Source organism: Octodon degus, unplaced genomic scaffold, assembly GCF_000260255.1.
Source record: "Octodon degus isolate 3935 unplaced genomic scaffold, OctDeg1.0 scaffold00005, whole genome shotgun sequence".
NCBI lineage: Eukaryota > Metazoa > Chordata > Mammalia > Rodentia > Octodontidae > Octodon > Octodon degus.
This window is the reverse complement of record NW_004524581.1, coordinates 13,171,947-13,185,161: the sequence shown is the minus strand read 5'-3', so window position 1 is coordinate 13,185,161 and position 13,215 is coordinate 13,171,947. Positions and strand designations below refer to the sequence as shown.

The 13,215-nt window shown below is 50.4% G+C and overlaps 1 protein-coding gene across 1 annotated transcript; it reads right to left on the bottom strand.

Annotated features, from left to right (window-relative positions):
* Nucleotides 1-4,286: 4,286 nt before the first annotated feature.
* Plau (plasminogen activator, urokinase) lies at nt 4,287-9,868 on the bottom strand. The gene is made up of 11 exons (XM_004624385.2): nt 9,767-9,868; nt 9,471-9,557; nt 9,073-9,103; nt 8,828-8,935; nt 8,350-8,524; nt 8,079-8,170; nt 7,708-7,927; nt 7,347-7,501; nt 6,643-6,783; nt 6,190-6,338; nt 4,287-5,387 (listed from the first exon to the last, which is right to left on the bottom strand). Exons 2-11 carry the CDS (start codon nt 9,525-9,527, stop codon nt 5,211-5,213), a joined length of 1,305 nt encoding a protein of 434 aa, XP_004624442.1. The 5' UTR covers nt 9,528-9,557; nt 9,767-9,868; the 3' UTR covers nt 4,287-5,210.
* Between the last annotated feature and the right edge of the window lie 3,347 nt (nt 9,869-13,215).

The window sequence follows — 13,215 nt, the reverse complement described above, 5'->3', positions numbered from 1 at the left end:
AGAGAGAGAGAGAGAGAGAGAGAGAGAGAGAGAGAGAGAGAGAGAGAGAGAGAGAGAGAGAGAAAGAAAGAAACTTTAATGTATTTAGTGCAGGGTCTACAGTGTCTCACTACACAGATTGGACTCGTAGTGATCCTCCTGTTTTCAGCCTCCTAAACGCTGAGATTACAGGTGCATGCCACCATACCCAGTCTCAATCAAGCAGTCTCAGTGTGCCCCAGGGGCATGGCTGGCACAGCATGTGGTGCTGGGGATCAAACCCTGGTCCCTGCACTGTACCTAAGCAGGCACTTTAGTCTGCTGAGCTATCTACCTGGTCCTTCCTGGCCCTTTTAAGTTTTATATAATTTTTGCTTTTATTTTGAGACAGGGTCTTGCTACAATGCAGAGTTACCCAGGCTGGACTGAAACTGGTGCTCCTCCTGTTCCAGCCAAAGTTCTGGGAATTCAAGTGTGTGCCACCATGCCTGGAGGGCTAGGTGGGCTCTTTAAAATGGGTGAATTATATACCAATAAAGCAATTATTTGAAAAAACACCTCAGCAACTCCTCCCACCCACCATCTGACCCAAAGGGCAGCTCAGGCATTTCCAGTTGGAGAAAGGCACACCCCAAGGGAATGAGTTGGAGGAGTATGCATGATGTGACTACTGTGAGGAGGAGGCCTGGGAGTCCAGCTGAGTCCTGGGAATAGAATGAGCCACTAGATATTTCAGGACAGGCTCTGTGAAAATGGAAACCACATCAATGAAATCACATTTGAGCATCAGCAGAGGTTGAGGAGAGCTGGGGAAGGCATGTATGATCTCCTCCTGTGGCCCAGGCATGTTTTAGGAAAAGAGAATTACTATCCTGGAGAAAGTTGGGTTTCCCACCCACTGGTCCTGGAAACCCAGCATCCTTGAAGTACAACCTGGGAAGGAAGGGGCTCTCCACACCCATTCCACTAGCTGATCTATCACAGCACTGACCGTGTCCATGTGAGCCTGTGCCTGGGCTTGAATCAAACCTCAGCCACTGCGCTCTGCCTACGCAGACACTTTAGTCTGCTCAGCTATTTGGCCAGCCCTCACACTGGTATTTTGTGTCAGCAATTTGCACCCATGCAAAGGTTCTTTTTGCTTGAGCTCAGCCCAAGGATTATCTGCCTGAAACCCCACAAGAAATTTAAGCATTCGTGTGCTTTCATCATTTATTTCTATGTTTTCTTTCTTTGATTTTTTTCCTTTTGTTTTGGGAGACAGGGACTTGCTATGTTTCAGGCTGGTCTTGAACTCAGTGTGTAGCCCAGGCTGCAGTGATCCTCCTGCCTCAGCTGGCCAGGCTGGCCTTAATCACAGTGACCCTCCTGCCTCAGCCTCCTCAGTGCTGGGATTACAGGCACACACCACCATACCTGGCCCATTTACTTCTTTTTATTCTTCCCCCGTCCCCTTCCCCACAAACACCAGAAAGAAAGAGACCAAAATCTTCAGGAAAAAAAAATCGTATTTTATTGATCACCTTTATTCAGAATTAGGTGCACACTGTGGCTCTTAGCACTTGTGGCTGCCTTCCTTGTGTGAGTCCCTCAATTCCCGCATGCTTTCACTTTCTTACCATAAAATGGTCCCAAGGCTGGGCATGGCGGAACATGCCTATAATCCCAGCATTCAGGAGGCTGAGGCAGGATGATCATCACAAGTTGAGGCCAGCCTGGACTACATAGTGAGCTCAAGGGCAGACTGATCTACAAACCCGAGTGAGTTTTGGGAGATTCAGGGAGAGACAAGAGCTGGCTGGGAAACGGCCTCATTGCTCAACCTGCCGGTTGGGCGCAGACTTCCTGTTTTCAGTGTCTCAGATCTCTGCTGCTAAAACTGCTCGAGTCTGAACAGGATCTTTCTTGGCCCCTGAGGGTAAATGCAGAAGCTGAGCAGCAACTCAGCCTGGGCTGGGCCCCTGAGCTTCAAACCATGCAGTTTTCTTTCCTATAAAGTTTCTGATTCCAAGTAGTGCAATCCTAGAATGGGAAAGAGAAGGTGGTTCCCATTCAATTCTAGGCAAATTTACTCGGTTTTGCCACACCACCATTTGGGTGCTTTGGTTAGGTGCCAGGTTGGTGCTTTTTAGCCAATTTAGGACTCATTAGGTCCCCTGACTCCCAAATCCAGGCTGCTTTGGCATGCAGTACAAAACGGCCTATGGTATTGTGAGGATTAAAGGTCCTGTATTTGCCAAGGAATGACTGCACATGCCTGTAATCCTAGCACTCCAGAGCCTGAGGCAAGAGGGTCATGAGCTATGTAGCCAGGCCCTATCTCAAAGAATCAAAACCAAAACACAGAAAATACAATATTCTAGATTCTTTATCTTCAGAGAACCTCAGAATACTCAGAGGTTGCACCCTAAAACTTCACTTAAAACTGACTATTCATGCTGAGAACTCATGCTGGCCATGTCCTGAACTTCTCAGGACCTCCCTCTATTCCAAATCATTGACCCCAAAGACTCCCAGTCAGTGGTGCATGTCAGAAACCCCTAGGGAGCTTTCCTAGCATCACGAGCCCAGCACCAACTCTGACCTGACTCACAATATCAAAAGGTGGGGCACAGGTTCATGTATATTTTTAAAGTTCTCAGGTGACTCGGCCAAGAAGCACTGCCAAAGCCATGAACACGACTGGGGAATTCCAGTAATTTGGCATCCAGTTCTACCTACCAGCCTGCTTTCTGCATCCCACTTCTTCAGAACTTGATATTTGCTTCAAAGTATGTGGACACCCCCTTTAGGACTTCAGCCTGTCCTAAAGGGGGGATAGCAGTGGCTGGTAGATTAATATAAGAAAGCTCAGTGCCAGCCCCACATGCAATGGGAAGTTGTTTTCTGCTCCCTGAATGCCACAGATTCACACTAGCATTCATTTATTTTTATTTATTTATTTATTTGCAGAATCAGGGATTGAACTCAGACCCTTGTGCTTATCAGGCAAGCGCTTATTCTACTGAGCTATCTCCCCAGCCCTCACGCTAGGGTTTAGATCAGCACATTTCTCTTACAGAAACATTCTTCTTGGTTGAGTTCAGCCCAGGGGTTGTTGGGTATGGAGTGTGGTCTCAAAAAGAGGACCTCTGTGTACAGTTTTATAAGATGTGGACTGCACAAAGTCATCAGGCTTAGGAAGAAATTGGGAGGTAAAACTTCCTGCACTCCAAGCAACCATCCTTGACTGAGGGCACTTTTTGTGCCTTAGATGCTGTGAAAGCCCTGCTCTACAGCTCTCCTAACCTCACCTTCCAAAGCCATGGTAAGCTAGGGATGCTGTATTAGCACAGTGAGAAGACTCAACACAGCCCCATAGGCAAAGGAAGTGAACAGTTTACTATTTTCTTTTTTTTAATTTTATTTTATCTATTTATTTATTTATTTATGTGTGTGTGTGTGTGTGTGTGTGTGTGTGTGTGTGTGGCCAGCTCAGCCCACCAGGGGGCGGTGCTGGCTGGCATGTGGTGCTGGAGGATCGAACCGAGGTCCCTGTGCTTTGCCAACCTTGTTCTAAGTAGGTGCTTTAGACCACTGAGCCATCTCACCAGCCCCCAGTTTACTATTTTCTAAGGGACCTGTGCCATGGATTCACATTGGTGGGTTTTTGGGTTTTGTTTCCTCCTGTGGCCCAGGCATGTTTTAGGAAAAGAGAATTACTATCCTGGAGAAAGTTGGGTTTCCCACCCACTGGTCCTGGAAACCCAGCATCCTTGAAGTACAACCTGGGAAGGAAGGGGCTCTCCACACCCATTCCACTAGCTGATCTATCACAGCACTGACCGTGTCCATGTGAGCCTGTGCCTGGGCTTGAATCAAACCTCAGCCACTGCGCTCTGCCTACGCAGACACTTTAGTCTGCTGAGCTATTTGGCCAGCCCTCACACTGGTGTTATGCATCAGCAATCTGCACCTATGCAAAGGTTCTTTTTGCTTGAGCTCAGCCCAAGGATTGTCTATTGGAAATCCTGCAAGAAATTTCAGCATTCATGTTGCTTTCTTCTTTCTTTGATTTTTTTCCTTTTGTTTTGGGAGACAGGGACTTGCTATGTTTCAGGCTGGTCTTGAACTCACTGTGTAGCCCAGGTTGCAGTGATCCTCCTGCCTCAGCTGGCCAGGCTGGCCTTAATCACAGTGACCCTCCTGCCTCAGCCTCCTCAGTGCTGGGATTATAGGCATACATCACCACACCTCGTCCATTTACTTCTTTTTATTCTCCCCCCTCCCTTTCCTACAAACACCAGAGAGAGACCAAAATCTTCAGAAAAAAAATCATATTTTATTGATCACCTTTATCCAGAATTATAAAAATAGATTTAAATAAAAATCGCAGAATATAATTATTAAATAGGATACAGAAGTAGCCCTCACCTCACCCAGTGAGGATTGGATAATTAGACAGAAAGGTCAGAAGCATAACTGACCCAGAAAGGGACATCTGTGTGAAAGTGAAACAAATACTTCATGTGGTCACGAGTGGTGCCCAGAGTGATACATTCACAGGCTCCAGCACATGGGGGACCCATGGAGCCCCCAGCTGACCCACAAGCACTCCAGGCAGACCACTCTGGGAGGCGTCACAAACCAGTGGAGGGAAATGCCCAGACCTAGATTAGACCAAGAGCACAGCAGCCCTGACACCTGCCCTCCGTGGCTGGAGTGTGAGTGCACCCACACCCCCGTGCATGGAAGATTTCCAGCTCCATTCTTGGGATGCCAGAGCTCTTCCTTCAGCCCAGCATTGTCTCTGTTCCTCAAACTGCTGTTTCCCCATAGGCCAGACTCCTCCATAAACCTCAGCTGTCCCACTTCCAGGTGGAAAGTGACTCATCATCTCCCACCTGTGGGCCTCCAGGGTCACCCCCACTGGGGACCAGCTCTCCTCCCAGCATGCACAGCTGGCACCAGCGTCCATAAAAAGCCAGTTATGGTTCGTGTTATGCTGAGCCAGGACCACCTCTCTGTCCTGGCCAGGGGCTTCTGGGTGGCCAGCACCCAGTTCATGTCTGAGGGTAGAGCTCCTATCTTCATCCTGGTGGGTGGCGCAAGCAGATGGGCTCTGCAGATGGCCACCTCTGCAGAGCCCATCTTCCTGTCTCTTCCTTCAGCGGAGGGAGACAGCTCACTGGCAGAAATGGTCAGATGGGAATGGACGGCTGTTGCTTTCCTCCCTTGGCTCCGTAGGGGTCCTAGAGGCCGAGGCCATTGTCCTCCCCAGTGTGGGTGTGGATCCAGGGCAGGAAGCGGGAGACCCTGGTGTACACACCCGGCTTGTTCTTCAAGGCACATCCACGGCCCCAGCTCACAATCCCAGTCAGAGTCTGGTGGCCATCGATTAAGCAGACCAGGGGCCCTCCAGAGTCTCCCTGGAGAGTCAGAGACACAGGATGTGAGCCCGAGAGAAGGAACCCAGCCACCCTTCAGATCCCACCTCCAGCCAGCCCGAGAGTGGGGAGCTCTCAGAGCCTTCGTGACTCTCCTTTCCCTAGCACACCCAGCTTAAATTCCTCTGCAGGGCTTGCAAAGGCCTGTCCCCTGCCACCACAACACCCGCGCCACTGCCAGACCCTACTTCTCCTGCCCTTGAATGTGCTACCCTCATCTCCATTTCACCCAAGACATGCTCTGGTTTGCCCTCCACTCTCAATTCACACTCTCTTCAAAGCCACCCCTCCATGCTCTTTTACAATTCACCCTGCATCCTGAGCACTGAGATACGCCTAGGGGTCCCTTTTTCTTATAGCTATGTTCTTTCCTTTCTTTTCTTTTTTTTTTTTTTTTTTTGAGGGGTGTTGCTGGTTTTTGTTTTTGTTTTTTAGACAGGGTCTTGCTATGTAGTTTAGGCTGGCCTTAAACTCACCATGTAGCCCAGGCTAGCCTTGTGCTCACAGTGATCCTCCTGCCTCAGCCTCCTGAGTGCTGGGATCACAGGCCTGTGGGACCACACTAGCTTCTCCTGGTCTTCATAAATCACCCCCTCAAGTCTGAAGTGTCTAACACAGACTAAGATGTGTCGAATGTTTGAGGAAACACATAAGGGTAGCTTAAAGGCCCCCAAAAGACCTAACTTCTTGAAGCTTTGGCTGGACAGAGATTCCTACAGGCTGGCAGGGTCAGATCCAGGAGCTCCAGGGAGGTGTGGGTGACAAAGTTGTTTGGGATTCTCACCTGGCAGGAATCTGTCTCCCACTGCGGGTCAGCAGCACACAGCATTTTGGTGGTGATTTCTAAGCCATAGTACTGGGGCTGCTGACACTCCCGGTGGGAAATTAACCTCACAGTAGTCATTTTCAGGTGTTCTGAATAGAGATAGTCATCTAGATGGAAGAAAAAGCCAGGCATTTGCATTAACAGTTGTCTGTCTGTGGGACTTTGCCAGGGAGAGGAACTTACTGACTTTCCACCTGAGGCTCGACACATACCCCACCCACACTCTCCCCTCTATGATTCACCTCTGTGGCTCATTGTGCCCTAAGCAGTGCTTGCCCCTCATCTCCAGGCCCTTCTGCGACTCCCCCCCATAGTGCTCTCATCTCGGTCCCCATGGTGGATCATGCTGCACACACTTCCAGGTCACCACCCTCCCCTAGGACCCCTCAGTCAGCCCCACAGGTCACTTACTAGAACTCTCTTGTCCAAAGCCTGTGATCTCGCAGCTTGTGCCGAAATGGGGCTCATTGAGCAGGGAGGGCAAGCAGATGGTCTGGATGGACCGGGACGGCTGCGCACACCCACCTTCACTGGAGCGGATCTTCAGCAGGGCTGGGGGTAAAGAGGGGGTCAGTGGAGTGGGACCACCGCCGGGCCAGATGGCCACCTTCTTGGCCTCTAGCTGCTGAGGGAGTGGCTCCTAGGTCATCTAAGCTGGTCTGGTGGGAACTTGCTAACTGGAAGCCCCCTGCCCCATGCTCCAAAGGCTTTGTTCCAGCTACTGACAAAGAGTTAGGCAGCTAGGGCTGCCATACAATGGCAAATAGTATTTCTTGCCAAAGAAGCTGAGCCAAAATCCAGCCTAATTGAGGCATGCACCACCAGGAGGATCACTATGAGTTCATGCCAGCCTGGGCTATAGAGTGAATTTAAGGCCAAAGTAAAACGAGAAGTGAAATCCAGCCCACGGGGCTAATTCCTCTCAGAAGCAGCTGCCAGTTTAGGAACGTGGATGTTTCTGCAGAGGAACATCGATCTTGCATATATTTCACTCTCCACTCAGCCTCCCTGGTCCCTTTGTTGGGTAAGGAAGGGGCTTCAAGTCCTCCACCGGCTCAACTCCGCTGGGCCTGGTCCTCACCCCTCTAGGCCCAGCCACCATCAGCCTCACTCACCAATGTCATTGTGGTGCGCCAGGCTCTCAGCACTGTAGTCCTCATGTAGGATCAGCTGCTCCACATCAAACTTCACCTCCCCAGGAGTAGTGGTAGTGAGGCTGAGCTTGGACCGGCCTAGGTAGACAATGTAGTCCTCCTTCGCTGGGTGGTTGCTGTGGCACAAGAGACCTGTCAGACAGCCTGCCACTCCCTCCTCCCTCCACACAACCTCAAAGCAGGACTTGACCCTTTGTCCCCAAGGCTGAGGCCACAGGGCAAGAAGCTGCAAGGGAGAATCAAGGGGGGAAGCCTCTGCAGGCATGGAGAGGGCATGCGCTTGGGTGGGGTAGGAACAGCACAGAGAAGGGGAGGGACTTACATGAAGCAGTGGGTAGCACTGACAACCCAGCAGGGGGCGATGAGGCTGCCCCCACATATATAGGAGACTAAGCCTCCCCGGTGCTTCTTGTAAATGGCTGCAAACCAGGGCTGGTTCTCAATAGTGGTGAACTCCCCACCAACGATCTTAAATCGAGGCTTCACAGCCTTCTGGCCACATTGGAACTCTTGCTGTGCTGGGGGAGTAGAGGGCCTTCCTCCTAGAGGAGAAAGAGAGGCATGTTTGGGTGATGAAGACACAGTATCCTGCTTGAGCAGGCCTCCCTTCTCATCCCTCCTGTGATAGGAGACTGCAGCATTATGAGCATGTCCCCTTCCACCCCACTGTCCTAAGCAACCAGCGGCACTTACCAAGAGAGCAGTCGGGCACCATGCACTCTTGCACGAACTGCCTTAGACCAATCTGCACGTAGCACCAGGGCCATCTCCGGTTGTCTGGGTTCCTGCATTAGGAAGATCAAGAATGTCCTTCTGACCCAGAATACCTCCCCTGCCTTCTCCCACTGCAGGAAAGCTCAAGCAGGGGCCTGGCCAGCACTCAGGAGTAGAAGTGGATGGCAGCCAAACTTCTGAAGAGGTCATGGGAGGACCAAAGTCCTCTGATCCTGCTTCCCTGCCTCACCTGCAGTAATTGTGTTTCCCCAGGCCCAGCTGGACAGCATCAGATCTGTGGGCGTGGAACTTCTGCAGAAGGACATTGCTAGAGTGCCATGCCAGGCAGGGCCGTCCTCTGGTGTCGGTGTTGGCCTTTCCTCGGTAAGAGTGACCGTTTCCCTCATAGCAGGTTTTCGATGTGTCTGTGAAGGATGGCAGAGGGTATTACAAAGAAGAGATTACATGGTTTCCAACCTAGCAGACGACTCTGGAAGAGTCTTCTAACTCTTTTTTTTTTTTTTTTTTTTTTTTTTTTAGATAGCACTCACTATGGGCTTTAGACAGGCTGGGCTTGCCCTTGTAGTGATCCTCCTGCCTCAGCTTCCTGAGTGCTAGGATGGCAGGAATGCACCATAATTCCTGCCTATTGTTTCATCCCACCCTCTCCTCCCAGTCCTAAAATCTCTGGTACTGCTCCTTCCAGGCTAGAATCCCCACCCTCATACCTATCTCACAGTGCTCCCCTTGGAATTTCTTTGGGCAGTTGCACCTCTGCATGTTGGAGAAGTACTTGTAGGATACACATGTACCTCCGTTCAGACAGCCACAGTTTTCTGGGGAGGACAAAGGCGGAGTAAACTAGACTGCAGGAGGCAAGGATGCCAGCCACCCCTGCCGGGAGGTGCAGGGAGGAGCTGCCCCTAAGGTTTTCCAACAGGCGGCTAGCTAGGGTGCAGGGGACGATATTTACCTGCATCTGACGCTCCAAATTCATGGCTGCCCTGCAAGAGACGGGGAACCAGGTGTCATCAGATTTCCCGTGCTTCTGGTGCCCCTCCGTGGGCATTAATCAGTCTCAGTTCCCCTACCCCTACTCTTTCTGTCTTCCCCCAGTTCCTGTCTAACCACTCACTTAATGGAAAAAGAGGTTTTTGGCAGGGAGACCATTGAATCAGGTGTGGCCCTCTAGCCAAGGATGTCCCTGAGGCTTCCAACCCACCCTTGCTCTGCTCTCCGGGAGTCTGGAGCTGCGAAGCTGCTGTGAGAGTAGGAGGACTCCGGCTCCCCACGCTTGTCTCCCTTCCCAGTGGGTTGCCCGGGGCCCCGCAAGCTCCGGCCTGCGACAGGCAAAGCAGAATGACCACTCACTTCGGAGTCGCTCACGACCAGGGCGTAGAGGAGCAGGGACGTCAGCAGGACGCGCATGGTGGAGAAACTCGGGTTCAGACAGCAGCTCTGAAAGGCGAGGAGAAGTCAGGCCAGCCTCGGGGGAGCGAGAAGGAACGGGTGGTGGTCTGCGGCTCGGGGAGAAGCCCACATCCCCCGCGGGGCTCGGGCCCCGCCGCACAGCCCTGTGGGGGTGAGGAGCTCCGGCGCTGTTCCGCCGGGCACCCTCTGGGGACGCCCAGCCCCGGAGCCCAGGAGGCGAAGGGAGCCGCACTCACCACGGCTGCAGCCTGGGGCACTGGGCTCTGCGGGAATGTGGACTCAGCGGAGGCTCGGAGAGCTTCTCGCACTGAGTAGAGCCCGCGGCGCCGCTGTATATCAGGGCCCCGCCGGCCCCGCCCCGCCCCGCTACGTCTTGGTCCCCACCCCTGCGCTGGCCGGGATCTGTACCCCGCGCTTCCGCCACTTTGACACAGAGCCGAGATGTGTGTGTGTGTGTGTGTGTGTGTGTGTGTGTGATCGCGGACGGGGGTGGGGTGGGGTGTTCAGAGACCTGTGGTCCATTCTTCGCCTTTCCTCCCATTCACCTGACCCCGGGCCCTCCCCGCCCCCTGCAGTGTCCCCGGAATCTCAGGCTTATCGCTGGGCATTTCTTCCTAGCTCTGAGGCCTCCTCTCCCGCCCCAGCCCCCTCCACCCCGTCATCAGTTCATCCTTTGCTGCCACCGACCCAGGGGAGTGATTCTAACCCATGCATACAGGGGTGCATCCACAGCCCGTGCAATATCTGTGTCAACGTGAGAGCTGGATGGGGCAAACTCCCTGAGACACGGGCACAAAAACACCTCCTAACAGGGGCCACCTAGTGTTCCCAGATATCACCACACAATGGGTGGTGGTGGATGAGGAAATGGGTTTATTGCTCAGTAGGAAGAGCGTTTAGTAGTTGTCCCAGACCATATCTTCTGAATTCAGTTTGGGGGTAAGGTGGGCCTTTGAAGGAGGGGGCTGTGGAAAGCCTGGTAAGGATCAGAAACTTCTTGTAGGTTTGTGCAAACAGACTTAGGGGTGCATTGTTGATGGTTCCTACTGAAGTGTCAGTGGGTCATTTGTGAAGTTCCTATAATGAGCAGTCCTCTTACTTGCCTGGGAAATGATAGTTACTAAAGAGTGGAATAGTAAAACCTTGTAAATGGACACTGAACTGTGGAGGGGCAGGGAGTTCTACTCTCATCTCAGAGTAGAGAAGGAAGGAGTCTGGAGGACAAGGCAAGAGTCGGACTTACATTTCATTTTAAACTTGTTTCATTTTTTGGGAAAACATATCCCTGCTTCATTTATTCTGATAAGATAATTGCTCATTTTTAAAAGCATTTAGGCCTGAGGTGCAACACTGGTAGAGTGCCTGCTAGTGTGTACCATGCCCTGGGCTTGATGTCCAGGAAAGTAACTGAATAATTTTTTTTTAGATGGACAGGCAGAGATTTCTGCCTGGATTTTTTTTTTCCAATCAGATTTTTAAAAACTATTTATTTATTTATGTAGTACAGGGTCTCCCTATGCAGCTTGGACTCGTAGTGATCCTTCTGTCTCAGATGCCTGGTTTCAGGGCCAGCACAGCATGTGGTTACTGAGGATTGAACCCTGGTCCTTGAGCCTGCCAAGCAGGCACTTAGACCACTGAGCTATCTCCTCAGCCCCTCCAATCAGATTTTAATTTGTGCATTTTAAATATACATAATAATCAGATTCACCATAGAGAATTTGTACCTGTATATGTACATATGAACTGTATTTGTACCTGTATATGACATATTTGAACTTGTTTCTTTTTTCCCTACTCCCTACCCTCCTTTCAACCCTTCTGTCCTACAAAATAATTAAATAAGTGAATATATGTATTCTTAGCATTCTACTTCATCAGATGGCATTGTTTATATTAAGATAAAAAATAATCATTTACACATGGTGTGGGAGCACACACCTGTAACCCCAGCAACCTGAGAGACTGAGGCAGATCCCAAGTTTGAGCTCACCCTGGGCAACTCAGTGACTTAAGAAGATCCCGCCTTGCCGGGGAGATGGCTCAGTGGACTATGCGCTTCCCGGGCAAGCACAAGGGCCTGAGTTCAATCCCCGGTTCCAAAAAAAAAAGGAAAGAAAGAAAGAAAAAAAGAAAAGAAGATCCTGCCTCAAAATAAAAAAGTTCAATCCCCATCTGCCAAAAAAAAATTAAAAAGTTGAAAGGGGCTGAGTGTGTGGCTCAGGGTGACAGCCTTGGATTCAAACCCCAGTACCTCAGAAGGGAAAGGAAAAGAATAGAAAAAAGGAAGGATGGAAAGAAAGAAGAAAGCAAGGAAGGGAGATTATTTATGAAGTAAAATTAGCCTCTAGAAAGATCATGTGTAAATAACTCCTCTTGCCCCACCTGCCTAACAACAAGCATACACATCTACCTGTCCATACACACATAATGCAGGCACTGTTGGAGGAGCAGAGCAAGGACCCTGTGGTTCAGTCACTTCCATCCCTCTTCCCTAGTGGGGCACTAAGGTTTGGGGACATTTTTGTGCCACCCAGCAGATAGGATCCTTTTATGGGGAAAGACCCTGCAATTCCTTACACATCCAAGCCAAGCCTTGCTGACACCTATAGCATTTTGCTGCCTTGCAAACCTAGACCTTGGGCCTGGGTCCACACTTGAGAGAGTCAGAAAGCAAGGGGAGACAGTGCCAGGAGGTGGGAAGGCTCCTTTTCTGTGCCCCAGCAAGAGCTCTCAGAATGGGGAAAGTACAAATTAGCTCTCCAGCTTCCTGGAGGCAGGTGACCAACCCCACATCCTCCAGGGTTGGTGCTGTGCCTGCTCATTTGCCAGCCTTCAGGGTCCACTGAGTCACAGTTGCATGGGTCTCAAAGCGCGTCTTCCTACATCCTCCAGAAGACTGTGGCCAGTTTTGTTTAGATCTTCGAACCCATTAATTGTAAATAAATGTGATCAAAATGTAAACAGAAATGTTACAGCCTGAGGACTTACCCCAAAACTCCTAGGTTAGCTCTTAGGAAATTCCCAGCAGTCTGTCATGATTCACGTTGCTGCTCTAGCAGCTCTCATGACTCCGAATTACTTGGCTGGAGGCTTTCATGCTGATTTTTTGAGAGTAGGATGACCTCATTTCCTCCTGGACAGAGACCACTACGCACTGTGACACCCTTCTGTCCTCTGCTATGCCTTTCTGCCTCTTCGCCTGGGTGGACTCTTCTAGTACCCCGAATGCTGACTTCACAGAACTGCCCTTTCCAACCTGCTGTCTTTAGACTTCCCTGAAATCTCTGGTCATCTTTTGGTGTGTTTTAGATTTTTCATTTTTCAAAGATTTTCCATTCTCTGAGGCCAAAGTACACATCTTAGACACCTTTGCATCTCATTCAGCACTGGCCACATGTCTTAATCATCTTCGTACTTTGTGCTGAATTAATCAGTGAATGCATAGGCACAGAGAGTCCTGGGGCACCCAGGAGGTACCCCTATTGCTCTCTATTTTTTCATAAGAAGAAGTAGCTCGTACTATTTTTTATATACTAGTTCCATCTTGCGCTTAAAGACATCTGAAGGTCAACTGCTCCTCTCTGAGCTTACCACTGCCTTGTGATACAGACTGGATTTTTTTATTCCCTCTTTTTCAGATGAAACTGAGGTGAAGAAAAGATCTACAAAAAAAAAAAAAAAA

Excerpts from the sequence above, each read along its gene's own strand:
- Plau (XM_004624385.2), bottom strand. The coding sequence starts at position 9,527 with ATGCGCGTCCTGCTGACGTCCCTGCTCCTCTACGCCCTGGTCGTGAGC. Across the intron at positions 8,936-9,072 it reads ATTTGGAGCGTCAGATGCAG|AAAACTGTGGCTGTCTGAAC; the intron begins GTAAATATCGTC and ends TGTCCTCCCCAG. Across the intron at positions 6,784-7,346 it reads GGCGCACCACAATGACATTG|CCCTGCTGAAGATCCGCTCC; the intron begins GTGAGTGAGGCT and ends CTTTACCCCCAG.